The sequence below is a fragment of the Vipera ursinii genome (genome assembly GCF_947247035.1).
Source record: "Vipera ursinii genome assembly, chromosome: 5".
Lineage (NCBI taxonomy): Eukaryota > Metazoa > Chordata > Lepidosauria > Squamata > Viperidae > Vipera > Vipera ursinii.
In genome coordinates this window covers 32,210,747-32,238,090 of record NC_139518.1, presented here as the reverse complement: position 1 = coordinate 32,238,090, position 27,344 = coordinate 32,210,747, and the positions used below count along the sequence as shown (strand labels likewise).

General features: G+C 36.0%; 1 protein-coding gene across 2 annotated transcripts in view; it reads left to right on the top strand.

The window, feature by feature from the left end:
* Positions 1-17,593, top strand: part of ACSL3 (acyl-CoA synthetase long chain family member 3) — a 70,149-nt gene extending 52,556 nt beyond the window's left edge. For both annotated transcript variants that reach the window (XM_083364989.1, XM_083364990.1), the window contains 7 exons: positions 663-802; positions 1,235-1,407; positions 1,687-1,761; positions 6,782-6,973; positions 8,209-8,323; positions 10,001-10,158; positions 13,599-17,593. In XM_083364989.1, the coding sequence (XP_083221115.1) occupies positions 663-802; positions 1,235-1,407; positions 1,687-1,761; positions 6,782-6,973; positions 8,209-8,323; positions 10,001-10,158; positions 13,599-13,762 (1,017 nt within the window). In that variant the 3' untranslated portion in view covers positions 13,763-17,593. The remainder of the gene's footprint in view (positions 1-662; positions 803-1,234; positions 1,408-1,686; positions 1,762-6,781; positions 6,974-8,208; positions 8,324-10,000; positions 10,159-13,598) is intronic.
* Positions 17,594-27,344: the final 9,751 nt, after the last annotated feature.

Below are 27,344 nucleotides of genomic sequence, written 5' to 3'. Positions count from 1 at the left end.
ATGGAAATTATTTAGGCATTTATGTCTTTTAAACATTGGAATTGCATTTAGGATACGTTTATATATAGTGATACACTATTCCATTCTTTTCTAGGTAAGCATACTTCAGCAGGCAGGCGATGAGAGAGGGAGAAGGAAAGGGGAAATGTAAATTTTAAGTCAAATAACATTGTAAAAAAAGCTTTCTAATTAAATCATAATTTTTAGAATAGTTTTTGTACCTCACAATCATGTAGTTCATTGCTTGAAAAAAAAAAAAGCAAAAACCAGTTTTCTGTACCCTGTGAGACTATGCATTCTTGTTTCCTCTCTCTTCTGGACTTTCAAAGGCTCACAATCATACGAAATGTATAACGACACATTATAGCCCTATGTTAAAGTAGTGTTTAGTTCCTTTAAAAGTGATGTGAATGTGAGCATGGGAAAAAAATTGGGACCATTGTAATAATTTTTTCACTACATTCTTTTGCAGGAATAGTTTCAAAGTTTTGCCTTTTATCTGAAATTGTATTCTTAAATGTTTGAATGTTCATGTTATTGGGGCAATCTAAGATTTTATCTATTATTAAACCATATAGTACTCCTCCAGATTACTGTAAATATATTAATGTATAACCCACTGCAATTTATCTCTGCTTGATGTAATTTATTTCTATAACTAGGAAATCATGGATCGAATCTACAAAAATGTTATGAATCGAGTTAATGAAATGTCCAGTTTTCAGCGCAACTTGTTTATTTTAGCTTATAATTACAAGATGGAACAGATTTCAAAAGGCTGCAGTACTCCAATATGTGACAGGTTAGTAAGAGAGGTTGATTTGTTTTTCTCCAAAGAGCAACATTTTTATGAAGGGGTGCAAGGCTCCTAAAAAGAGCCCATTTGGGAAATGGTAGAAGTTAGACTTACAAAACAGTAATTTTATTTTGGAAAGTTACTTCCAACTAGACTGTTTAAAAGAAAATAATACCTTATTGTATAAATTTGTTTATCTGTCTTTGGCTGTAACATGCATTCTTAATTAGGGAGTGTTCTATTGAGAAGAGGATAATTTATTTCTTGGTAGCCATGTATAGGATGCAATTGCATTTTTTATGAAACCTCATTTTGCAAAGTTAGTTAAATCTTCTGATTTGTTGTATATGCCATGATGGATAAACTGATGTTGTTAAGTAAAAGAAACAACTCCTCATGTTCTTCTTCCTCCCTACCCCCACCCCCTCTCTCTTTTAGCTTTGTTTTTCGGAAAGTCCGGATGCTGCTAGGTGGGAAGATACGAGTCTTACTGTGTGGAGGAGCTCCACTTTCTGCAGCAACTCAAAGGTTTATGAACATCTGTTTTTGTTGTCCTGTGGGACAGGGCTATGGCCTGACAGAATCCTCTGGGGCTGGAACAATAACAGAAGGTGAGTAGTATTTGTAGATCAGTAGATTTTAACAATATAATTGCCAGTAGATTGTAACAATATAATTGGGTGTTATCAGCATACTGGTTGCTATTATTTCAAAACACTGACATTGCATATTGTTAGTTATTCAGAGACATAATAAATTAGCTACTGCTAAGCTTGGAAGCCGCCCTGAGTCTTCGGAGAAGGGCGGGATATAAATGTAATTTTAAAAAAAAATTGCTACTGAAATTATTTCTGAATTTTTTAATTATGTTTTATTTTCCTAAATTTCAGTTTGGGACTACACAACCGGCAGAGTGGGAGCACCCTTAGTTTGTTGTGAAATCAAGCTGATGAATTGGGAAGAAGGTAGGAAGAAGCTTTAATGATTGTGTGATGGTTCTTTTGAAAAAAGTTGAATACATTAACATACTGGAAAGGCTTCATTGTTAGTGGCAGAAATGAGTGCAGGTTCTCCATTTAGTTTCTCTGAGTTCTAAACTAGGCCTCTCTGAAGCTCAATAGATCTAGCAATCCCTTCACCTAAATAAAGCAGATTTTTAATAATTTTGCTATCAACATTTGATCTGACAGCTGTTAGGTTTCAGCCCTGTTTTAGTTTCTGTTTCAGTCCTACTAAGTTTAAGGCACCTCAAATTCTATTGTTCTAGGTTTGTATAGTTTTCAGCAGCATGTTGTGAAATGCCTCCTAAATCCTATTTCATCAAAGTAAAAAAAGGAGAGCCGGGATCCTGAACCTTTTATTAAATTGCAATGACTGAAAAATCAGTAGTTACCTCTTTTCCTCCAACAAAGAAAATTACAGATTTTTAATTTTTCACCTGATATAATGCTGATGCCATTAGCTTTGATAGTTATCTCTGGAATTAAGGGCATTTGTTTTTCAATATTACTATTAATATCAGTTACATTTATTTGCTGCATATCATTGTGAGGCTACTCTAGGCAGCTTACAATAATAAAAAGGAAGAAATGAAAAGAGTTGTAAACAGAACAGAAGATAATAGAACAATAAATTTTCTTAGACATAAATAAAAGTTTTATTGATTATTTGCCATCCACCAAATTAACAAATATTTAACACATAAAATCAGAATACACCACAAAAAGTTATCATAAAAAGCAGCGTATACAATTACAAAATACTAGCAGTAAGCAATCTTACTTTGCTAATAAGGTGTTTTAAGTTTAAGTTTAAGTTTTATTAAATTTTTATACCGTCCTTCTCCCGAAGGACTCAGGGCGGTGAACAGGGCATATAATAAAAATACAAAAGTACAAAAGTTAAAAAAGAATTAAATTATTGCCCAAAATAAAACAGTAAGAATATACAAATATTAAAACCCTAAGTTAACTCCCCATCAGGCCAGGCCAGCTTGTTCGAATAAATGGGTCTTTAACCCACGCCGGAAGGAGCGGAGATCCAGTGCCATCCAGAGCTCAACCAACAGTTGATTCCACAGAGCCGGGGCGCCCACAGAGAAGGCCCTCCCCCTGGGGGCCACCAGCCGGCATTCTCTGACTGGAGGCACCCTGAGGAGGCCCTCTCTGTGGGAACGCACAGGGCGGAGGGGAGTCGACGCCGGCAGCAGGTGGTCCCCGAGGTATTCCGGACCCATGCCATGTAAGGACTTAAAAACCATCACTAAGACCTTGAACCTCACCCGGAAGACAACTGGTAACCAATGCAGCTCGTGGAGCAAAGGTGTAACATGGGAGTACCGGGAAACTCCCAAGACAACTCTCGCGGCCGCATTCTGTACCAGTTGGAGCCTCCGAGTGGTCTTCAAGGGAAGCCCCATGTAGAGAGCATTGCAATAGTCAAGACGAGAGGTCACGAGCGCATGAGTGACCGTACACAGGGCATCCCGGTCTAGATAGGGCCGCAACTGACGCACCAGGCGAACCTGAGCGAAAGCCCCCCTAGTCACTCTTTAACAAAAGAGTCCTACCACCATTCTCAGCATTTGGAATGTGTTCTGAACCAGCCCTCTTCTAGCAAACCCCTATTCAAAAGAAGAGACTGGAGAGCGTCCAAGGCTAAAAGGCTTCTGCCAAGATTTAATTACGCAGTTAACAAAAACACTAGAGCTTGTCTTCTCAAGCGGAAAAGTTGCTTTCAGCAACCAGTCCCTCCCCAAACACTCCTTTTATAGAGAGCTCAGGGCGTGGTCTCCCTGTGCCTCCTCCCGAGGAGTCCCATAGCCTTTCTTTGTTTGTTCCTGCTCGACTGCCTCCTGCGTCGGGCGTCCTTGAACAGGGCCAGCTGTGGGTCATCATCCTCCGCACTCTCGGGCTCACGCAGCTGAGAAGAGGTCCCCGGCTGAGGACTCTGCAAAGCCTCCAAACCATCATCAGCCGGTTCGTCTCCCTCCTCCCCCTCATCTGAGTCCTCCGATACATCGGACCCGGCTGTCGGACCCACAGGCTGGCCCTGAGTCACAACAGAATGTGCTGATTGTTACCTATGACAAAGTTATTTATAAAAACTCAGACGCATACCTACCCTGTAGCAGTGTCTGCCCTCTGAAACAAGATTTCCACCAAGATCTAGATAGCACCAATTCTGCCACTAGAGGAACTATGAAGACTTGTTCATCCAGCCCTTATTGCTGCTGGCCTCCTGCATTTTGGTCCATCTGATCTTGTAGGTTTTTATTTGTAGCCTCTCGGTGTTCACTGTTAGTGTTGCAATTTCATCTAATGAAGAAAATAAGAGGTGGATTGGTGGTTCTAAGAGGCCATCATGATTTCAAAACACTTTTTACTTTTGCCATTTTTATTTTAAAAAGTAATAAATCTTCTATGCTACTCTATGTTCTACATATGGGTGATTGTGATCATTACTACAAGTTGGAGCTGTTAGGAAGTTTGGTATTTAAAATATATATATTTGGCACAAAGTGAGAAAATAGATGTTTTCTTTCATCTGAGGTACGACAGCCACTGTGGTATAGAGACTGAGGTGCTGGAATAGGAGCAGGGGCATCCAGGTTCTAATCTGTCAGCCATGGAAGCTCTCTGCATTACCAGCCAATCACACTCCCCCAGCCCTGACAACTTCACAGAGTTGCTATAAAGAAAAAAAGGAGGAGGAGGTAGCTATCCAATGACAAGTAGTATATATCTAATAAAAATAAAGCTTAAATGTTGCACATAGATGGTGGTCATAAGCCAAGAGAAAATATATACACCCTTGGTAGGAGGAATTCTATGAACTCCATTTTCCCCAGAAAGATTGGGTCTAGACCAGGGGTCGGCAACCTCGGCTCTTTTATGACTCCTGGACTTCAACTCCCAGAATTCCTGAGCCAGCTGCTGGCTCAGGAATTCTGGGAGTTGAAGTCCAGGAGTCATAAAAGAGCCGAGGTTGCCGACCCCTGGTCTAGACTAATCCTTGTCTTTTTGTATCCTGATTAGTTTTATATCACATGTCCTGTGATATATCACAGATAGGATAAAGGCAATATAGATTTAGGAGTCCTGAATTTTCATGTATTATAGCAGTAAACAAGTTCTTTTGACTATCGGTTGGTTGAATAAGTAACCTGTTGCATGGCCATACAATTCCTTCCATTGTAAGTGGATTTTTTTTAATTTAAGTATAAAAATATTAGTATTATTGTTGATATTATGTGACTGTCCTCAGGCACAGACATTGATCTTGTCATTTCAGGAGAATATTCTATTTATATATTATTAAAACTCTCTTGTCTGTTTGTAACCTTAAATTAGCCCAAATTGTGCCTCATTGTATATTTTTGAGTCAAGATTCCAAATTTCATAACATACAGAATGCATACAAATCTGGGACCGTTGCTTTCATGTAATTGAAATTTCAATGGTTTCACACCAGCTCTATTTGTAAAGTTGTGACAGCTATAATATCTCCATAGTTCGCAGCAGTCAAATGATTGTAGTTTTTGACTATACTTCCCTAAAACTTTCTCCCAGCAAGTGGCAGGCAATACCAAAGATCAGCCAAGGAGGAAAAGGGAGGATGAGGCTTCACCAGGGCTCTACTTAGGGTCATGAGGGGAGGGAAAACAGTGCCACCTTATATTATACATGGAAAGTAGGATCACCCAGCAGGTCATGAGTTGTCTAGTTTAATTTATTTATCAAATTTATATGGCTGCCATCTGATACAAGGTGAATTTGGGGGAGGGGGGCATACAGTAAAATCAATAATTTATTTTAAAACCAAGATCATGAAAGAGTTAAAATCAATATGCCCTAATAAGCAGGCATATACATAGAATGAAGGCTACTGCTAAGCTTGTAAGCCGCCCTGAGTCTTTGGAGAAGGGCGGGATATAAATGGAATTTTAAAAAAAAATGTTATATGTGATGTAGCTACTGTGCAGGTTCCCTGGTGTCAGCAGAGGCCTTTTGAGGGCTTTCTGAAAGACAGAGAATTAACATCCACTGTGTGTATGTTAACAACTTTACAAGTATTATCAAGAAACCATAAATATTTGCAGAAGTTTACAGATTTCTTTTCATATGTAATGTAGAAGCAAAGTACGTGCATGGTACATGCTTTTTTAATATATATTTTCTAGCTGCACTTCCTATAGCCAGATTTTAAAATAAATAATCTGTCACATGGTGCACATAAATTTTGAACAATTATTTTTAAAAAATGCAAGATGAGAGATTAATAATATTTTCTGCATGTTTATTCTATTTCAAATAGTTAGGGTTCTTTCACTAAATATTGCATTTTAAAATTATATGTATTTTAAGTATGATTGGTAAATAATATTAAGTGAAGAGAATACACAAGTATTTGCTAGTCTTAAAATCTTATTTCCATAATATTTGCAATGACTATCAAAATTCTAATAAATTATTTTTGCTGTTTATACTTGGATCACACAATGGAAAAAATTAGTCATTGTTAGTAAGATAAATATAAAAGGCTAGTACTGTGGAGCTGGCACTCTAAAAACTGTGATAACAGTGGATTACACGGGATTTAGCTAAAGAAGCCTTGAATTCAAATATTTATTATAAATGCTATTTTCGGGTCTATTACACACACTATATCTTTTTCACTTAACCTGCTTTGCATAATTTGTTTTTAATCACTTCATTATTGAAAAAGTTAACTTTTGTTTTTACTCTGCAAACTTGAGTTTATCTTGATGCAGAATTCTTGTTTATATATAATAATAAACCAAAACTGGCCCATTGCAAATTGGGGTTGCTAGCTACATCCATTGGCAGGAACAACAACAAATTTAGGGAACTCCTGGTTTGCTGCTTTGTGTAGGTATGGTAGTGTGTATATATGTGTGCATTTTTAAAAAATGTGGATATACAAATTTACTTGTATTGAATTTGATATATATCTTTTCTATAGGCGGTTACTTTAATACAGATAAACCATACCCTAGAGGTGAAATTGTTATTGGTGGTCCAAATATAACTATGGGATACTACAAAAATGAAGAACGAACCCAAACTGATTTTATGGTTGATGAGAATGGAGAGAGATGGCTCTACACTGGAGATATTGGGGAATTCCAATCAGACGGGTGTCTAAAAATTATTGGTGAGTGTAGTATGGAGAACTTAATTGAAATACTTTTTGCTGCAAAATCATTTCACTATGGTAGATTGGGTTCTCTGGTATTTATTTGAATATATTTAGTGCTAAGTATATGTATGTTCTAGTGAAAGTTCATTCTTCCTTAGAATAGCATTTACTTTCAATACGTTGGAGAGTCAGCTTGGTGTAGTGATTAAGGTATCAGGCTAGAAGCTGGTAGACCACAAGTTCTAGACCTGTTTTAGGTATGGGCCATTCACTTTTCTCAGTCCTAGGAAGGAGATAATGGCAAACCACTTCTGAAAAACTTTGTCAAGAAAAACGCAGGGATTTGTCCAGGCAGTCTCCAAGGACATGATTGAACAGGATAGGCCTATAACCTTAGATTAGTTTTCTCTACCTTAAGCACCTTCCAAATATATTGATTTAAGTTCTCAGAATTCCTAGTCAGTGGTGATTGGTAAGAGCTATGGAACATAATACACTAAGGAGATTGCCTTAGAGCAGGGGTAGGCAACCTTGGCTCTTTTATGACTCGTGGACTTCAACTCCCAGAATTCCTGAGCCAGGCTGGCTCAGGAATTCTGGGAGTTGAAGTCCACGAGTCATAAAAGAGCCAAGGTTACCTACCCCTGCCTTAGAGTGTAAGACACATTGTACTAAATTTACACATTTTTATAATTAGTTTGACTACTAAGTTATAGAACACTCTTGTCTATGCTTATTTAGAGGTAAAAGTCTATATCTTATTTTATTTTCCTTTTTGGACAATATAATATCTGCTTGGATATTTGGACAATATCTTTTTGGATATTTCTTTTTGGACAACTTCTTTATTTCGAACAACTCTATTTACTAGATAGTGTTTAAGATGTAGTTATTACAGTAAATTTGAGATAATTGGAGTTCTGGGAAGATACACAGTGGGAAAGACATTGCATTCACTTCGTTATTTTAATATATTGGGTTAATTTCCAAATCAGTATTCATTTGACAGAGTGGTTCATGCTTTAGCTATGGTTGAGCAGTATATGTGAATTTATTTAGAAAGCTCAATTCAACATAAAAGCTCAGAGTTAAAGCTGTAAGTTAATAAAAGTTGTTCTATCCAGATTTTTTAAATGCTAGTAATTTTAAAGCAGAAATGAATAGTAGGACCTTCATAAATCTAACCTTTTATATCTAGAGATCATGTAGTTTAATCATTATAACATTCATTTTAATTTCCCATTCAATAGATCGTAAAAAGGATCTTGTAAAGCTTCAAGCAGGTGAATATGTTTCCCTTGGTAAAGTTGAAGCAGCTCTGAAGAATCTTCCCCTTGTAGATAATATTTGTGTATATGCAAGCAGGTAAGTAAAACGGTGTAACTTTTTATTCATTTTTGCATGGGCAACATTTATTTTCTAGAAATGTCTTTCTTGGTATTGTGAGTTTTTGTGAAAAAAAGCAGTATTTGCCTTTTAAACCTGTTCACATTTTGCAGAAAAAATATATTCCTTTTGGCTGCACTCAACATCAGGCATTATTAGGTTACTTCAGTTAATTTTGAATTACTGTCCAGAAATGCCATATTTAGCTCTTTCTGAAAGTCAGCTGTTGATACGTTTTTTCTCCCATTGTCCACAGAATCAGAATTTTCATATGATCCCTCAGCCTAGAGCCTGTTTGCTTCTTACAGCTGTGTATACTAGAAGGAGACTTTTTTAAATCCTGGAGTTATCTCTCCCACAGCTATCTCACCGGGCAGGTTCCCTGGAGTGTCTTGAAGCCCTGACTCTGCCCTTTTAAGAAAAATAAAGAGCCCCAAACAAGAGAAGAGAAGTTGGGAATAGATTTTTGCTTGAGGAAAAAGATCATGTTTCTGCCTGCCTGAGTTTATTGTTTGTTTTTCATTTTGTGTTTTTAATTGATAGAGCATTTAACTCTCAGATTCCAAATCTCTTTTGTCTCGTCCTTAATATCACTAGAGGTTGAACAAATTAAAATCCACTAGTCATTAGATGAAAAAATATCTCTGACCGACAGTTCCAAAATGCTTTCCTGCTTTTCCTATTATTTTATCATTACTAGTCTAAGACTTCTCTACTCTCCCAGTTTAATATATTTTCATTATTTTGATGTCCAAATTCTGTTTTGTGATTTTGGTTCTATAAGACCTTGTGATAAGACAACATCTTATCCCTTGTAGATAAGACAATACTTAAGATAATAATAAAGTTACATTAATTTTTTATTTATATTTTTCCTATTTTGTATTGTGTGTTTTATTTTACATTCTTAATTTCATACTGTAAAGTGACTAGAGAAATTATGTAGCAATGTAATTTTTTTATTTAAAGTATACTAAATATTCAGGCTGGATTTGGCATTTTTTTTCTACCTAAAGTGTCCGTTCCAAGGACCTTGGATAAACAGGTGTGGGTGTGTTACACGCTCATAACATTTGGGGATTCGCCCCAGAAGAAAAGCTTCAAGCTTCAAAAGAATCTTGAAAGACTTCAACTTGGCTTATCAAAAAATGATTTTCAGTGATATGAAATACAAGGTTCTACACTTAGGAAAAATCAGTTACATAGGTTCAAGAGAAGTAGTACCTAGCTTAGTGATAGTACTTTTAAGAAAAATCTGGATGTCTTGGTGGATCATAAGTGTAAGCGTTTTCAAGAAAATATTGGACAAATATTTCTCCAAGATGATATGAGGATTCCTATACTGAGCATAGGGTTGGACCAGGCGGCCTCTAATGTCCTTCCAATGCTAGGCAGTTAAAGAATCTACTATATTATATTGCTAAATATATCTGATTTATAAGCCATGTGATGGATTTACTACATCTTTGAGGAACATAAAAATAATGTATTAACTCTGAAAAATAGGGATGCTGTCACAATTGAAACTTTTGTGACAAAAATTACTTTATATTTGGAGAATTTTTTTAGAAAAAATATAAACGTAGAAAATTACTAACATTTTATTAAACAGATGAGGAACTTAATTATGAAATTGTACATATCTCTTTGTATTAGTTTCCATTCTTATATCATTGGATTTGTTGTGCCAAATCATAAAGAACTTAAAGAATTAGCAAGAAAGAAAGGATTCAGAGGAACTTTGGAAGAGATATGTAATAATTCTGAAGTGGAGAAAGAAGCACAGAAGCTTTTGGCTGAGGCTGCTAGAACAGGTAAGTTATCAATATTGTTCAAGTTACCATGTAAAACAAAATTACTAAGAATTCATGAGGATACATTAGTGTTCCCTAGAGATATTCTGAAATATATTCTTAAGATTCTTATTTATTATTATTACAACAGGATTAGGACAAACAAATCCCATAGAACTGCCCAAAATTGTATCTCAACACCGTTTCCCATTATGACAAACCAGATGAATCCAAGAAGCTCATAATCAGAATATGAAAGAAGCACCCATGTGCATAAAATAGAAAAATCTTTTATTTTCAACTCAAAATATTGAATCCTGGAAGTTCTACCAAATTTTGGATCAATCATGATTCAGCAGACACAAAAATTATAACCCTTTTTTATGTGTGGAACATGGGAAAGCAAGATTCAGAAATACTCTTTGGCTTCAAATTTATTTAATTATCAAATCAGTCATTTTAATAATAATCTTAGTGGCCAATGGACAATAAGAAAGTAATGTAGAAGCTGTTACACTTTGCTGCCAGTCATCCATATTTTTTCAATGCAGCTTGGTAGTCTTATTCCTAATTTTCCTTATATTTTAAATACAGTCACTTGCCCTTGGTGGATAGGTTTCAGATTGAAAGGAATGAGAGGAAAGATAACTGACTCTGAATTTTGATATCTTACTACATATAACCCTTTAAGCAGATACTTTCCCTTTGGAAGCAGACATACTGGCAAAAATATTAAATTTTGTTCTCCCCTTGGTTGCCATTTCTGCAACCAGAAGCCTGTCTACCAGGGGAAATGACCAGTGTGGACTTGTCCTCCCTTTCACTCTTGGTCACATAGGCTGGAAAATACAAATACTACTCAAATCCAAGGGTTCAGCCACTGCATGATTTTACAGTCTGACCTGCCAATTTCTCCTGGAATTCACCCAAGGATATTTGTAAGAGGAAAAAAATGACAAAAGATGACTTATTGTGGCTGTCTTTGGGTTGTAAAGGTTCTTTACAAAGAAAGCTGAAGTGCAGAAATTAGCCTGGCTATAAATTTCTACTCACAGGGATCTAAAGTACCTATGAAGGTTGCCTCAAAGTGAAAGAGGCAACCAGAAACCTTAATACCAATCCCCATTATTCCAGCATTGAGTCCAATAGACTCTCGAGGCTGTTTCTTCCTTGGGGCTAGTTCTCTAATCAGTTTTTTAACAACACAGGTCCAGAACAGCTCCCTCGTAGCACATGCTATTTAAATGCCTGATGCTTCACTTCATAATTCTACCCAGATTAACACACACCTCTGCCCCTACTTCAACCTATGTCAGCAGCAGTCGGGATGTAATTATTTCTTTCTGCTATTCTAACCCACACAGAAGAATGCAAGAGATAACACCCAATGCTTAAAAATATTAAATAGCTTCCAATCCGATTGGCTAAAACAGAACGCTCAAAATACCTCAATCTGGAACAATCAAGTTTCTAGAATAAGACATCAAAACAGCCTTTTCAATTGATACATAAAAAATGTGAACATATTTCTGTGCATGTACAAAATATTTTTCAGCGCCATCCTCCTGCTATTGCTTTCCTACAGTGTTACTCAGAAATAAGAAATATTCACTGTGAGAACTGTTTATAGGGCCAGATGAATTATATTCCAGGTTATTGAAGGAAGCTTAATATACAGGTAGTCCTCAATTTATGACCGCACTTGGGACCAGAATTTCCGTTGCTAAGCAAGACAGTTGTAAAGTGAGTTGTGCCTGATTTTACGACCTTTTTTTGCAAATCACTGCAGTTGTTAAGTGAATCAGGATCTTCCCATATACTTGGTTTGTTTAGAAGCTGCTGGGAAGGTCGCAAATAGCAATCACATGACCCCAGAACATTGCAACTATCATAAAGCACCTGATAGTTGCCAAGCACCTGAATTTTGATCATGTGACCCCAGGAATTCTGCAGTGATAGTGCGAGGATTGGTTGTAAGTCACTTTTTTCCAGTGCCATTGTTACTTTGGTCACCAAATGAATGGTTGTAGGCTAAGGACTACCCATACTGTATTATTTTTAGGAAATCCTGGAAAAATAGTAAATAGACAATGCCTCTGTTTTTAAAATGAAAAAGATCCGGGGAACCAAGGACTCATACTGATACTGTGATATAATGTAGAATTCAGTCCTGCCTTAAATACAGAGCCAGCTGCGTGACTTTGGTCAGTCATTCTCTCTTCCTTAAGGAAGAAATCAGTGGCAAATTACTTCCAAAAACATCACCAAGAAAATTTCAGGGACTAATCCAGAAGTCAATAATGTCTTGAAGGTACCCTTTCCCCCAACCCAAACCTTGGCAATAATTACATTACAAACTTAATATATGCCAGTAGATGTGGCTAAACAAAAGCATATTTTTGTAATACAATTTTAAATTGTGGAAACGTCCATTTTCTTTTGAATTGATCAAGTTCTAGCTAGAGTATTATGCTTGAATGTGGGTACCATAGTTAGGAATAATTTAGGTTAAATTCAAAATGATTCAGAAAAATGGAATGAAAATGATCAAAGGACTAGAAATCAAGTTCTGTGAAGAGATATTGAAAATAGTGGGGATTTTAATCATGGGAAGATAAGAAAAGATATTGCCTGTATAAAGCTCAAATCCTCTACCTCAGGGGTCCTCAACCTTTTGCGTGACAGGGACCAACTCCATGGAGGGTAGTTTTTTTGCAGACCGGGAGGGCATGGTTTCACATGCTGCCTGGACCTGTGTATGCACAGATGGGGCATAACTCGCTTGCGCCTCCTGGTTTGTGGGAAGCTGCAGACTGGTGCCTGTCCACAACCTGGAGGTTGGAGACTCCTGCTCTACTCCATTGTTCTAGAATGTGGGTTACCAAACAATGCATTTTAAGTTGTAGAAGGAAGATTCTAATTAAATAGTTCAAAATATTTTTTCTAACAGAACAATGGAAACTGTTACCCCACTATTTTGCTAGATATGTTCAAAGAGAGGCTAGCTAGCCTTCTATCAGGGATAATTTAAATAGGGATATTTTAAATTCATCCACTGAACTGGGGACTGGACTTGATTATGCAAATATTGCGTTCTAACTTTTATGATTTGACTTTTCTCGCTGAGTTTGTGTAAGAGCTTTCTAAAGACTTCAAAGCTAACCATCATTAAATTTTGGGTCCAGACACTTCATGAGCAAATACTACACTGTATTTCTTAAATTTCAAAAAAAGAGTAAAAGTTCTTTCCCACACTACATTTCTTAACATTCATAATTGCCATATCTCTGACTTCAGGTCAAATAGCCCAGAGGTTTTAGATGCTTCTCATAAGGAAAAGTGTTAAAATTTACATTTTATCTTTTTCTGCATCTATTCCAAGTTTATAGCATTTGTCCCAGGATTATAATAACCTTTTAAATATATAATTTGTAAGCTGAAATTTTATCTTTCTGTTCCAGCTAATCTGGAGAAATTTGAAATTCCCCTCAAAATTCGGTTGTCTCCTGAACCTTGGACCCCTGAAACAGGTTTGGTGACAGACGCCTTCAAACTAAAGCGTAAAGATCTTACTGCACATTATCAAGAAGATATTAATCGAATGTATGGAACAAAAGTAAAATAACTCATCCCTCTCTTTTTCTCTCTTTGTCTTTTTTATTTTTAATCACTTTGCTATGGTGAGCTCAGATCAAATAGGAAATACTTGAACTCTAAGTCCTACCACTTGGGACCAACCTTAAAACATCTCTCCTTCCTTTTAGCATATGCTGTTACTTCTGATAATATCACCATCTTTAAACTGACAGGATTAGTAAAATTCTAAGGCAGCAATTTTTTGTCTGTCTTCATTTGTTCCAGTCTCTTGAGCTATCTTGTTAATGTGTGAATTTTCCTATAAGTCCATTTGGACTACCATGATTTTCAAGCCTCAAATTTTTAAACTGGATATATAGATCCTGTATAATGTTCTGTTTATTTGTAACTTTTTTGAAGTTTGGCTAAATAGAGGAAGAACTTGGCTATAAAACAAATTAATATTCTAAGCCTTTTTTACATGCATATTTCAATATTAAAGAGCTATCAATGTGAAATTATGTACAGTGAAATCACTTATAGTTGAAAATCATTGTTAGCCAGAAGATGGAGGTTATTTGTTGCTGTGCAATTATTTTGGATCAAATTATCAGAGAAATCATCTGAGATTCTGACTAATAGAGAACAACTGAAATATATGCCTGACAATTTCCTCCTACATATATATTTTATTTTTAATCTCAGATAAGGAAAATGGTCATGGCAAAATGCTGTATGTGTGAGAACACCTGCAAACGAAAGTATATCAATATTTTATTCGTGCAGAGTATGCTGTCACATAGAAAATGTTACATCTGTGAATCACCTGCCTAGCACAGGTAATTCACTTTTCAAAATGCATTCAGACCATTTAACAAAAAAAGTGAATTATCGAAACTAGTGAGAACTCAGTTTTAATTGAATTAAATTTTTATTAGTAATCTGTTTTTCTCAATGGGTCTTTTATTGTACTGATTGTATTGTTTTACAATTCAGACCCATTCCTTTTATTTGTATGTGTAAATCAAAAGTTCAATTAAATAAATTTAAAGTCCATTATGGCCATTTCCTGCATGAGTCAGCTAAAATAGATCAGCATTCTTGCATACCTTTCAATGGGGAAGAAGGTATGGTGGGGTGGGAAAGTTCCCTGTATCAGTTTATAATGGATTGTGTACTTGGAGTATATTTCCAACGAACCATTGTTTGTTTTTATATTCTCTTTGTTTTAACTGTCATGAATGATGATAGAAGTGACATTTTTAATTACCTGGTTATAGGAATCTTGGGTGTATTATTTGGGTGGAATGTAAACAATTCTTACAAGTTAGCTATGTTTGTGGACATAATCCATGCCAATTTTCTTTGGATTTCTAAACATTGTTTATGCACTAAATCTGTCACTTGACCATAAGTTCCATTTTTTTCGTCCCTTTGAAATAGTACTGCAAAACCTTTGGCTCTTGACCATCTGCCCTAGTTCGTATAGATGTTTATGCAAAAGCAGAGCAGACCTGATCTCAAACTGGGAAAAGCTCAGGTGGACCATGGAAGTGTGCTTCTCTTACCATTCAAGAGATGGCGATTATTCTCTTCTGCATGAGCATCTATATCCATGATGATTTAAAGTTCCACACATATATAAGGTCTAAATATGAGTTTCATTTATCCAATTATACAGGCAACTTGAGAACATGAAACATATATTAGCAATGTTATTTACAAAATGCTTTGATTTCCTTTCTGTGATGCAACAAACTACCACAGTAGCACACCCTATGATTTTTAATCTGTATCTGATTAATGCAGCAATGATTACCAACTACGTATGTACACTGTTCAGCCAACATTAAGTACTTTTGAAGCCGTTGGTTTCAGTTGACAATTTAGTGCTTGTTGCTTCTTTTCCTGTCAGAAATGCTGGTTTTCCGACTGTTTAATTTTGCAGGCTGCTATTCTATGCTTTCTACAATAGCTTTTATTTGAGAAACAATACAATTCAGTTGCATTTTAATTAGAAAGACAAAAATTGTGTACAGCAGAACATTTTCTTCTAATATGAAGAGTTTAGAACAGGAAGTTATTTATAATTGTTAATGCTTTATTTTTTTGTAAAATTAATCTGTACTAAGAGTGATCTGTATTGGGTTCCAGTTCATGAAAATGTTATTCTGCTTACCACGTGGAATGAAATTGGTCAGTGAAAAAAAATACAAATTTTAAGTCCCATACTTAAATCAACAATGTGTGTTTTCCTGTTAAAATTCACTTTATAATTTGTAAAAAAAAACCAAAAAACTAGGGAGTGTTGTAAAAAACTAATGAATATTGTCTGGATTTCACATATTCCTAGTTCTATTGTATAATAGCTGGGTGTGGCATTGGGATACAAATTAATCCTCTGTTTTACTATTTCATTCTATGGGGCTAATCTCTTGTCACTGTTATTTCTAGAATTGTTTAAATGTATTCCTTCAAAGGATTATGTGAGGACTTGAAATACAGTATGTAATGAGAGAAACTGCATACTGTGTTCTTCCACATGCTTTCAATCCCAGACTTCCTTGTGTAGAGGTTTACAACAAAAGGGGTATAGGCAATGTATGGGCTACATAGAATATGGTGCAATATACTCCTTTCTTTCCCCCTACAAAACTTTGAGTCATTACTCACTTACAAATAGGTTTACACTTTAAAAATGTTCATGATGTAATTTCCTATGTTGATGTTCTTCATGTGGAATTACAATAGGAAATATCTCATGATTACTATGTAACATTTTTATGTTTTTAGAGTCGTGTAATAAGCAGATTTGCTGTAGTTATGTTAAACTCTTAGACATTACAGATGTGTTGGAGCATTGACTTTTTCTCATTGTAAAGAATTAGTTTTAAGACTACAATAGTAAAAGTGACTATGGTCTTCTTCCCATTGACTTATTGCCAGGGTATATTTGCTTCATGTTTCATCTCCACAGTATGTGGACAAAAATACAATAATGTTAGTGGGGGCAATCACATGCATGTTTTTTGCCTTGTTGTCTTCCCTTTGAAAATGAGATAAGAATTGAAAGGGTTGTCTCTTTCAATAGAATTTCAGTCTTTCTGGGCATTGCTGTGGGAATGCTGCATGAAAGAGTCAAAGCACTACTAACCAGTTTCAGTTCATTTCACTTAGATGGGATCCCATGCAAATTCTATTAAAAACAACTATAGCAGCAGTTATTATATCCTTAGTGTCAGAAAACAGTTTTCATTGGATGCAGTTTACAGATATACTACTTCTGTTTACCTCAGGGGAAACTGTCCTCTAGCAGTAAAATGTTTTGCTGGATTTGAAAGATATTTTGCCACAATTGTTAAATGCAGTGTGCAGTTAAAACCTTAATGAAGCCCTATGTCTGTGTTATAGGTTCTCATTTGCTTTAAATAAAGTTAAGAAAAATACATTGAATTTAAACACAGATGTGTTTCATCCATTAAAGCTTGAGGTTTTGTATAGTAAACTCAACAAAATTAAAATCCTTTGAAAATAACATAAAAATAAGCTTGTTTTTCTGCTTTTCATTTCCACTTATTTGGATTTTGATTTTTCAAGTATATTAATTGTTAATGTTCTTTTATACTGTAAAAAATTATCTGTAAGAGATATCTTCTAACCAGGTAAAAAGAGGGAACTTTAAGGCTGTACCCATGTTACACCAAACTGAAATGGAACTGGATGACCAATTGTTCTAGCAATTGGTTATTTAATGAAAATTCATGGACTTGATTGTCATTCTGAACAGCCTAAAATGTGTCTATTACTACAGAGCTTTATTGTATGATTATTTATTTTTCATTGGACATTGGACAAAATAAAATTGAGTTTCACAACTTTACTTTTTTCTTGTGTCTGAGTTTTCACTTTAGGGGCATTAATTCTAATCCTAACCTCCTAGATTGGGGAAAGCAACATGTGGTCTTCCAGATATTCTATCCTCTGTTGGCCACACCAGCTGCAGTTGTTGGGAGTTGAATTTCTAAACCTGAGACATTTTAGCCATTCCTTCCATAGAATATTACATGAACTCTTATACATGTATATATGAAAAGGAGTTATTGCTAAGTATATTGGTGCACACTGAATAGAAATTATCTTCAGTTTGCACAAAGAAGGAATTTTGTTTTTTTAATGCCCAGGTTATCATTAGAATCATCATATCACATTCTCTTTTCCCATGACCCATCCTGGTTATATGAGCATTAAAGAAAAGTGGATTGAAATACTTATTACCTCAAACAAATGCCTATTGGTCAGAAGAAAAAATATTTTAAAAAATATGTTAAAAAGTAGTCTGCTTCTAATTTTTGTAAGCAGTTGAGCATTTTGTCTTAAATTAGCAAGTTGCTCTAGAAAATGATGAGTATGAACCAATACCGGATTTAGTGTTCAGAGGGATATTTTCAGGACCCACTTCAACTAATCACGGCGGAGCAGGGGGCCCAAGAGCGGATTTTATTTTATTTTATTTCATTACAGATAACAGCATTTAAATGTAATGGTTGCTAAGAATGTATTAAGCAGCAATTCTGGTTAGTCCAAAGGATTCTACTTCAAGGTTCTAATTCTCAAATCATATCAACTGATTCTAGTGACTGTAGGAATCAAAATACTTTCTACATTCCTACAAGCAATATTAAGAGAACTTGTCCTCTTTCCCTTTTGCCTTAAATGTTCATCTATGTGCAAAGTTCCTGACTTGACTTTGACACAATCTGATGTACTTATTCCCAGAGTATGTAAAGAGGTTAACAATTTAATTATTTTCATCTGTTGCTGGCTCTTTTATATTTCTTTTTAAAAATTATTTCCACAACAGAGATAGAGTTCATAGTTTTTGAAATGGTGAATGTGCAAGCATATTTAAGTGCAATGGAAAAAAAAGCAAAACCCTGGTGTTTCTGTTATCTGTACCACTTTATTTCTAAAAGTGGAGAATCATTACAATCTGTCTTACGTGTATGGAGAATTATTCACATTCATACGTGTCAGGAAACTTAAGTGTGGGGTTCAGTGAATTTGGTTCTAAGAGAAGTAAATTAATATACCATATAGAAACTAAAATCACACTGAAATATAAGCAGATACATAGACTGGAAGTCTGTCCCTGTTAGGAAAGATTTTTTTATATAAAAGAAAAACAGCGGGAAATTGAGAGGACTTTTCTCCTGGTCTTCCAGTGAAAGTGGTACCTGGGAAGTTAAGGAAAGAGAAATATTCATTTAATAACCTCGTAAGAGTATTGTTTAATCCAGCTTTTTATTTTTATGTGATTCAGTTCAAATCCTGCTTGTAAAGGTGGTATCTGATTTGCTTTGTAAGAATAGATACAGTTTTTAATCTGATTCCATATAACTCTTTTAAGATCTTAAAGTTATGCAAAGGGATGCTGTGATTTTCATAAGACAGTTCTCAACTTACAACCATTCGTTTAGCAGCCATTTGAAGTTGCAATTGCACTGAAAAAAAGTGACTTACAACAGGTCTCACACTTATATCCATCACAGTATTCCCACGGTCATATGATCAAGTGCTTGGCAACCAGCAGATATTTACAGTGATTGAACACCCCCCCACCCCTGGTCATGGGATTGCTATTTGCAGCCTTCCCAGCCAGATTCTGAAAAGTAGAGTCAGTGGAGGAAGCCAGTTTGGCTTATCAGCTACATGATTCACTTAACAACTGCAGTGATTTGCTTAACAATTTTGACAAAAAATGTCATAATATGGGGTGTGGCTCACTTAACAGCCACTTCAGAACAGAACTCGTCCCAGTTGTGGTCGTAAGTTGAGGACTGCCTGTATGTCTATTACATTGTGCTTATTTGTATTATAAAACCTGTTAACTATAAAGTGCACCAATTTTTAAATACATTACCATTACACAGTCTGCACCAAACTATAATCTACATTCAGCTTGGTGGAGGACCAGAAAAAGTATACTTTGGGGTCCTTGGTGCTTTTTAAGTTTGGTGGTTCTCTTGCAGACATTTCATTATCCAAACAATATTGATAACATTAATCTAGTCTGGGTAATGAAACATCTACAAGAAAAACACCAAGGTCAAAGAGCACTAAGAATCTCACAGTTCAACCCTGAGCTACAAATATTTTCTTCTGTCAAAACTTATATTTGAAATGCTATCATTAAACACATAAAGAAGTGAAATTGAGAATGTATTTAATACAGTTAAAGTACTTAATCTTTGTACTTAATTACAAACTTCCAACTTGCATGCATATCAGTTGACCTATATGAAAACCCCCAGTTTTACCAATGGCACTAGGATTTCCAAAAGTGTTTTCCGTAATATGTTACTGATAAAATTAGAACACTCTTCAGTTCTCAGCATCTGGCCAGCTGTTTCTCCAAAATAAAAGTTAGCTGTCATAAGAAAGATTTTTCCCAGTAATTTGTTGAAGTTGAGTAAATCAGAGAATAAAAATATTAAACCAAAATCAGATCTCCCAGAAAGAAGTGATTTCCTTACAGAAAGTGATAAAATGAAGAAACACTAAAATATTGCAAAAGAGTAATAAACTGCTTTTCTGCCTCCTTGCAGGCAGCTGTTTCGTTTACTGATGTCCTCATTTTTGAGACATTTTAGGCAAGTATATATTAAAAAGACTATTTTTGTAAAAAAAAAGAGAGATACTTAGATTAAATATGATTCCTCTTCTAAAAGCAAGCCATAAACATATTGTCAGCGTGATGGAATATGTAAATTTATCTGGTCTGTTGAATGGAATCCAAATGCTGTTTCATTTCACATGCCTGTCAGAAGCACTGTAGTTCAGGCTGTGATGTTCAAGCCATCCTGTGGGAATCCTCTGTCAGCCAAAGCCATGTTCAGCCAGGTCATAAGCAAACTCCCTGAAACAGCTGTAAAGTACTTCCAATGTAGTAATAGTACTTTATTAAGGTAACTGACTATTTTCCCCCTCACCCCCCAAAAAAAACCCCAAATAGAAGTAAAAAACACAGTAAAACCTAGTAATTATAAAACTGATGGGAATCGGAATATGATGCACTTTGCAAGTAGCAAAACAAAATTCAGGCATATTCAGGGGAAAAAATGAAATTACATTGATAGTAACAATCAGAATCTGAATCACTTGGAAATACTGTATTTAAAAAACAAGCTAAATTTCAGGAATTCTGTCACGACAGAGAAAACATTGTTCAAATGAGGTACTCCATAATTTCCCTTTGAGAACAGCTTTTGTGAGGGTGTAGCATCTTGCAGGGTTGTCTCATCTGAATTATTTGGCTTAGATATTAGGCTGCCTTAGAAAAAAAGTGAATGGCTGTCCAAGAATACATCTTTAGGTAGGGTAGCCAACATACACAACTAAAAAACCCAAACTAAACTGTAAAATCGCTCACATATGGCATGGCATCAGCTATGTTGCATCATTTTATTTCCTGTTCATTCCAAGGAGGGTAGTTCTGAGCCATCAAGTACTGTCTACCCCATATCTAAATGCTCACTTTATTCCCTGTCCTGGATTATTTTATATTCAAAAACTGATTATATACAGCAGTAAGGACCACACACATTTCTGTACACCAGCTGTTTATTGTTTATACTGAACATCTAATCGTATGTGCCTGGAAAATAGCTGACTACGATTTAAAAACTATAAGCAAAACTATGAACATTCTGTAAGATTTACAAGAAGCTTTTGTTTAAAATATACAATTCTGTCTTTAAATCATTCAGCTGAAAAATCTATTTGAAACCAAAGAAAAAGACAAGACAAAACAGCCTGGAGGATGCACATGACTGAATTAGAAGGCTATTAATACTTTTTTATGTATGGGGAGAAGAGAGATATTGCTTCTGTCTTAAAGAAAATGGCAATACAGTCATTCTGAAGAAATGTTCTATTGATCCAGTTGGATTTGTGAACTTCTTCCTGGTCTACAATTTTTTTCTGTTTAGGGAAGATTTTGAAGGAAGGTGTGTTATATTAGTTATAGAGAATCTTGGATGGAATGGATTAACTTAATATCTTCTGTTTGGATCTATGGGTAAGATAGAAATAGCATTGGTCACTGTGGTGGTTGACTTTTGTTAGACCGCTCAAGGGTAATCCACCATTGACCATGATATCTGTTAGAAGTTAGTGAAAGGGTTGAAGTGGTTCCATGCCTTCTAAAAAGGCTGGTTCCAGCTGTTAATCCTCAAGGCTGAGGATTTTGTGCTTGAGGCTTTGGCTCCTCCTGTTCCTCTGTTCTTGCTCCAATGTTGTTAAATATCTTTTGCCTTTGTTTGAGCAAGTAGTTTTGTCAATAGCAACATTAACACTACGTTTAGAATGCTTGCCGATAGCCTTTTTGCTGATGAATAGCAGCAATTTCAGGACTGTTAAATTCTTTACTATGAGTGTAGTATTGATACCTTATATATTCCCAAGTGTAGGTTTTGTTTTATAAAGTCATATGCAGTTTGGGTTTGATTACATTCAGGGCTATCTTCTGGAGAAGAATCTCCACATCTACTATAATTAACCCATAAAAGGGTTGAGTTTGGTTTTGCATCACTGGGAGGTCTGTCTAAGATGGCATTGTACACTTGTTTACTTATTCCAAAATCAGACAGGCCAGGATTTGGGGACTATGCTGCTTATTTTGGTGAATGGGACCCAGGTTTTCAGCTGCAATGTCTAGCTGCAGCTTTTTAAAAATCTATGTGAATTCTCTTTTAGTCAGCCTGTTTAACAGTTCACTAAATTTGTGGAATAGATTAAAGATCAAGGGAGATGCAGATGTCCCAAAGGTGCTATTTTAAAAGGCCACTGGACTTTCTTGTTTTTCTTTGAAAATGTTTCGCTTCTCATCCAAGAAGTTTCTTCAGGTCTGAAAAAACACCTTTGGGACAACCACAAACTGGTTGACTGAGAATCTCCATAGACATTCTTATAAATAAGAAAATCTTATTATGAGGAAATTAAATAAACAGGTTAGAGCTTAAGCAAGCTCCAAAGATCCTTTCCTTTCTTCTCGTGTAGTTATAAAATAATACTTTACATATTGGCCAGGTTCAACACTGCAATTAGGCATGCCTCAGGCTGTATTTTGGCTTTATGCCAGAGACTTATTCCAAAAGTAGGTGATTTAGCATTAAAAATATAATTTAAATGCAAGTGTAATTAAAATTAATGTAAATAAATAAATTTTAGTTAATAAAATTGTTCTCCCCTTTTTAAACTATTTTCTCTGTTTCCATCCAATTTGGAACATGTGATTTAATGAAAACCTTTGGAGGGCTTAATGGACCTTATTTGAAGCTTTCAAGACCTAGGATCGTCTGATTGTGTACTGTCATAGTTTCTTTTCACCAGTTTGTTGGTGAAAAGTGATTGGGTTCACATCTCATGCTGCATCAGAAACTATATTTACAGTATAAACAACATAGATACAGATCGAATATATGGTGTAACATAAATCATGGGCTTCAGACCCCAATTTCCCCCTCTTCCCAGTAAGCCCCCCAAGCCAAATCTGCAGCTTCAGAAAAGGACATAAGCTGCAGAATCTTACCCTTTTCCAAGCATTTCTGAAGCCCAATAAGGAAAGAACCTCTTTCCCCTCCCCCATATTTCAGAGTTATCTCAGAAGAGCAGACAAGGTCATTCTAACCTTAAACATATACCAGATGTTTTATTTTCACATTCTCCCCACCCCAAATGCCTTGTTGTACAGCAATTATAATGGATTCTCACCCGCTGGGGTTTTCCTGCCACTTGCAAATTTCACATGCAATGTTTTTATGAGCATTCACAAGTTTTAATTTTTTAAAAAACCTTTTAAAGAACAACATAACATTTTGCATTAATATCTATGTTTGTTTAGCTTAAAGCCCAGTGCTGAATTTATTTCCCATGGACATAATATTCTCTTTGCTGATTCCCTTCCGGCTCTTTATTTAAGTGTCACTTGGACCCTTTCTTGAACCGTGGAACAGCCTCAAGGAAGAGAGAAGGAAAAGGTAAAATTGGTCAGAGTAGTTCTGTGAAGGTGGAAGCAAGTCTGGTCTCTTGTAATCCAAGGCCCCACTGTAAATGAATAGTAATCCCACACAGATAGCCATATTGAAAAATCTGTCTCCGTTTCTCCAATTTTTCTTCCCTGTGAAGGAGACTTTTGGCTTTGAACATCATTGTCCAGGTGCTTAGGATCTCTTTTTGTGGAATTTCTGACTTTGGGTTATTACTGTACTGTGATTATTTGTTTCATCTTTTCAATTATGCATCTTTTCATTACTTTATGGCTTCCCAAGCTATCCATGTTTCCTGACCTGAAAAAGGCCCATGGGAATAATTTTCTTAAGGTTTCTTCCCTATCAGTGAGTCAACTATATAAAGAAAGACAGGACACCTGCATCTTTCTTTAGCTTCTTAATTAAGTGAAAAAACGTTCATCCCACACAGCAGATTTTTATCTATTTATTCAAGAGAAAGGATTTCCCCCCCCCCCCAATAAAAGAGGGCATTAAGACACAGTATTGCATAGTATTGGAATGGATTTGATCTTGTGAAGATTGAATCTACTCAGGCTATTCTCAATCAGGGGGACATGAATGAAAAAAATGGCCTTTTTGGTTGTGGCCCCCACATTATGGAATTCTATTTGTAGATGTGGCTCCCTACCTTCTATCAAATTCAGTTAAACAGCTCCACTCCATGTATTTTCAGCTTGAACTGATTGAAGTGGATTTGTGCATTTATCTTAACTATAGTTTTAGTCTTTGGTTTGTTTCTTAGAATATTCTTATTATTATTCCACTGAAGAATGTCCAGATACAATCTATGGATTGGATAAGGTCACAAAATCAAAAAACGAAACCTGTAAAAATGAAAGATTACTCCAAACTGAGCATTTCCCCTCAGCCCAATCCCAAATTATTCAGGGACTTGTCTCTTTTGAAAAGGTTGGATTTGAAGGGTTGGATTATTGTTTGGAAGACAGAAATGGGAATCTTTTGCCTATGAAGAAAACGTTTGGGCTTTCCTCATATTTCTCTGCATGTCTCACTCTCAGTATGTCTTTGGTTTTAAAAGTGGAGAAATCCTGACATAAATTATTCTCTTGCCTTGTTCACTGATCATAAACAGATGGCCCCAGAAACGGCTAACACCAAGTCAGTTGCATGTACAGAAATGAAAAGACAGTGGGAAATGAATGGGGACTAATTTCTTATAATCTACTAAATCCTGGGAGTTGATTCCATTAATCCTCATTGACTCATGACAAGAGAGAATCCGGCAAATAAACATAGCTGGAAAAGGATGATCTTTTTCAAGGGGTTAAAGCTGATGAGTTGTAATGTGCTGGATGGTAACTGTTCAGTTTCCTGGGGAAAATGTTTGCTTTAGTTTATATCCTATAGCATCCTTTGAAAACAATTTTTTACCGGAAATGCTGTAAAATAGGATGAAACATAGATTCATTTGGTGGGGGGATGGGTGGGAATTTTTCAGCACTATTATCATAAGATATAAAACTCCTTTAAAATAGTTGTTGCGGTTGTTCAAAATGGATGATGTGAATCTATGCTATTTATTTCTTTAATTTGTTTATTTATATTTCATGTTTCTAGACTGCCCATATCCCTCAACCCTCATATTAAGTTGCAAATATTGGGTTATAATGCTGTAAGACTTGTTTGCCTTTTTTGTAACACTAGGAAATTTTGGGAAGGGTCATTCTTTTTTTAGATGAAAGAAATCAAAAGTCAGTTTGCACTACAAAATGCCATAGCCCACTGGGGGTGCTATATTTCTTTAGTGGTCAGAGTAAGAACTGGCATGAGGGTGGGCAAGTGTGCAGGCTGGGCTGTATGCCACAATCACAAGCTATCAGGTTTTTCCTTTGGAATGTCACATGTCATGGACTGGACAGCCATAAGAAATTTATATTTTCCCAGTTACGAGTATAACTTGGCGACTTCAAGATTTGATACAAAATACTAATTAAAGTACTATTTTATTTTCTCCAGCCATAAAAAGAATGCTATCTTATTTGCTATGGATGGGGAAGCTAGATAAGATAACCTTTATTGTCATTTTTTTTTACTGTGGGCACAACGGCACACATCAAAAATGAAATTTAGGTGCCCGCTCTCAAAGTGGAACACATACATAACACACACCTAACCATACTATATACACATATGTATAGACCCACACCCCTACATATACATAACAAATAAATATTAAATATTAAATACTGTCCATCTTAAATATATAACGGAAGGAGGAAGCTTGAGAGTTCACAAGGTTAATGCTGTATGGAATGAAACTATGGCTGAATCTGGATGTTCTGCTGCAGATACCATGAAGCCTCCTCCCAGAAGGTTACAAGGAAAATAGGTCATGAAGAGGATGTGTAGTGTCCCAGATGATCTTATGGACCCTGCTCAAGCAATGCTTCTGTGCTATGTCCTGGATGGAGGGGAGGGAACTGCCAATGATCTTTTCGGCCATCCTCACCACTCTCTGCACTGCCTTCCTGTCTGAAGCAGTGATGCTTCCAAACCAGATTGTGATGCTGTATGATAGGATTCTCTCGATCCTTCCCCTGTAGAAAGTAGTAAGGACAGGGGAAGGAAGATGTGCTTTTCTCATGCAATGCAGAAAATGTAGGCGCTGCTGTGCCCGCTTCTCCCGCTTCTCACTGTTGAGCAACCAAGCCAGCCTACTCATTAGCTGCATACCCAGGAATTTGATGCTGGTAACCATCTCCACAGGTGAATCATTTATGCACAGAGAAGTGTGGCTGTGCCTGCCTTTTCTGAAATTGACAATGATCTCTTTGGTTTTTCCGGTATTTAAAACTAGGCTGTTTTCCTTACAAAAGAAAGATCTGGATAAAAAGTCTATCAGATCCAATGGGACTGCAGAGAGAAATTTTCTCCCAAGTGTCCCTCTGGAGGGGGCAGTTAGGGTAGCAATTCAAAATGTTGTCAAACCTCTAGTCATATGAGGCAGAGTAGAGCCTATATAGGCGATCCTGTGCAATGCATGCATGCATGCAAACATATGACAAGTGCTGGTATATAAGTTGCAAAGGACTCCAAAAACCAAGTTTTGCCTTTTCCCCCCTAATTTGTTTGTCATCATATCATAGGGCCTAACATTCTGTTCTGACTTTTGTTGATCATGCACATGTACTCTGCAAATTTATCCAATGAACATTTTTTTAAAAGGTGCCCTCCGACCTCATGTGCAAATTATGTTTTAAAAGTAAACTGAGTTATTTGCTGCTGCTTCTGTTATTTTAAAGAAATTTTTACCCACAGTTTGCATGGCATGTAATATACCTCTCTGGTTGTCTAATGTTACTGCAAATGCATGTAAATGCATTTATATTGAAGACTAGACAATCTGTGATTCTTTGGGTCATTCTTCTTTCCATGTATAAATGTAGGCTTTCACCATTTCCCCCTCACCTCACAATACTCAGGAGATCCCAGTGAAACTTCTTGCAGAAGTGCCTGCATTTTGTTGGAGGGCAGGGGACAAAAAAGTGTAGCAGACAATGAGAAAAACTGCACTCCTAGTCCTGACATGTATGTCCCCAA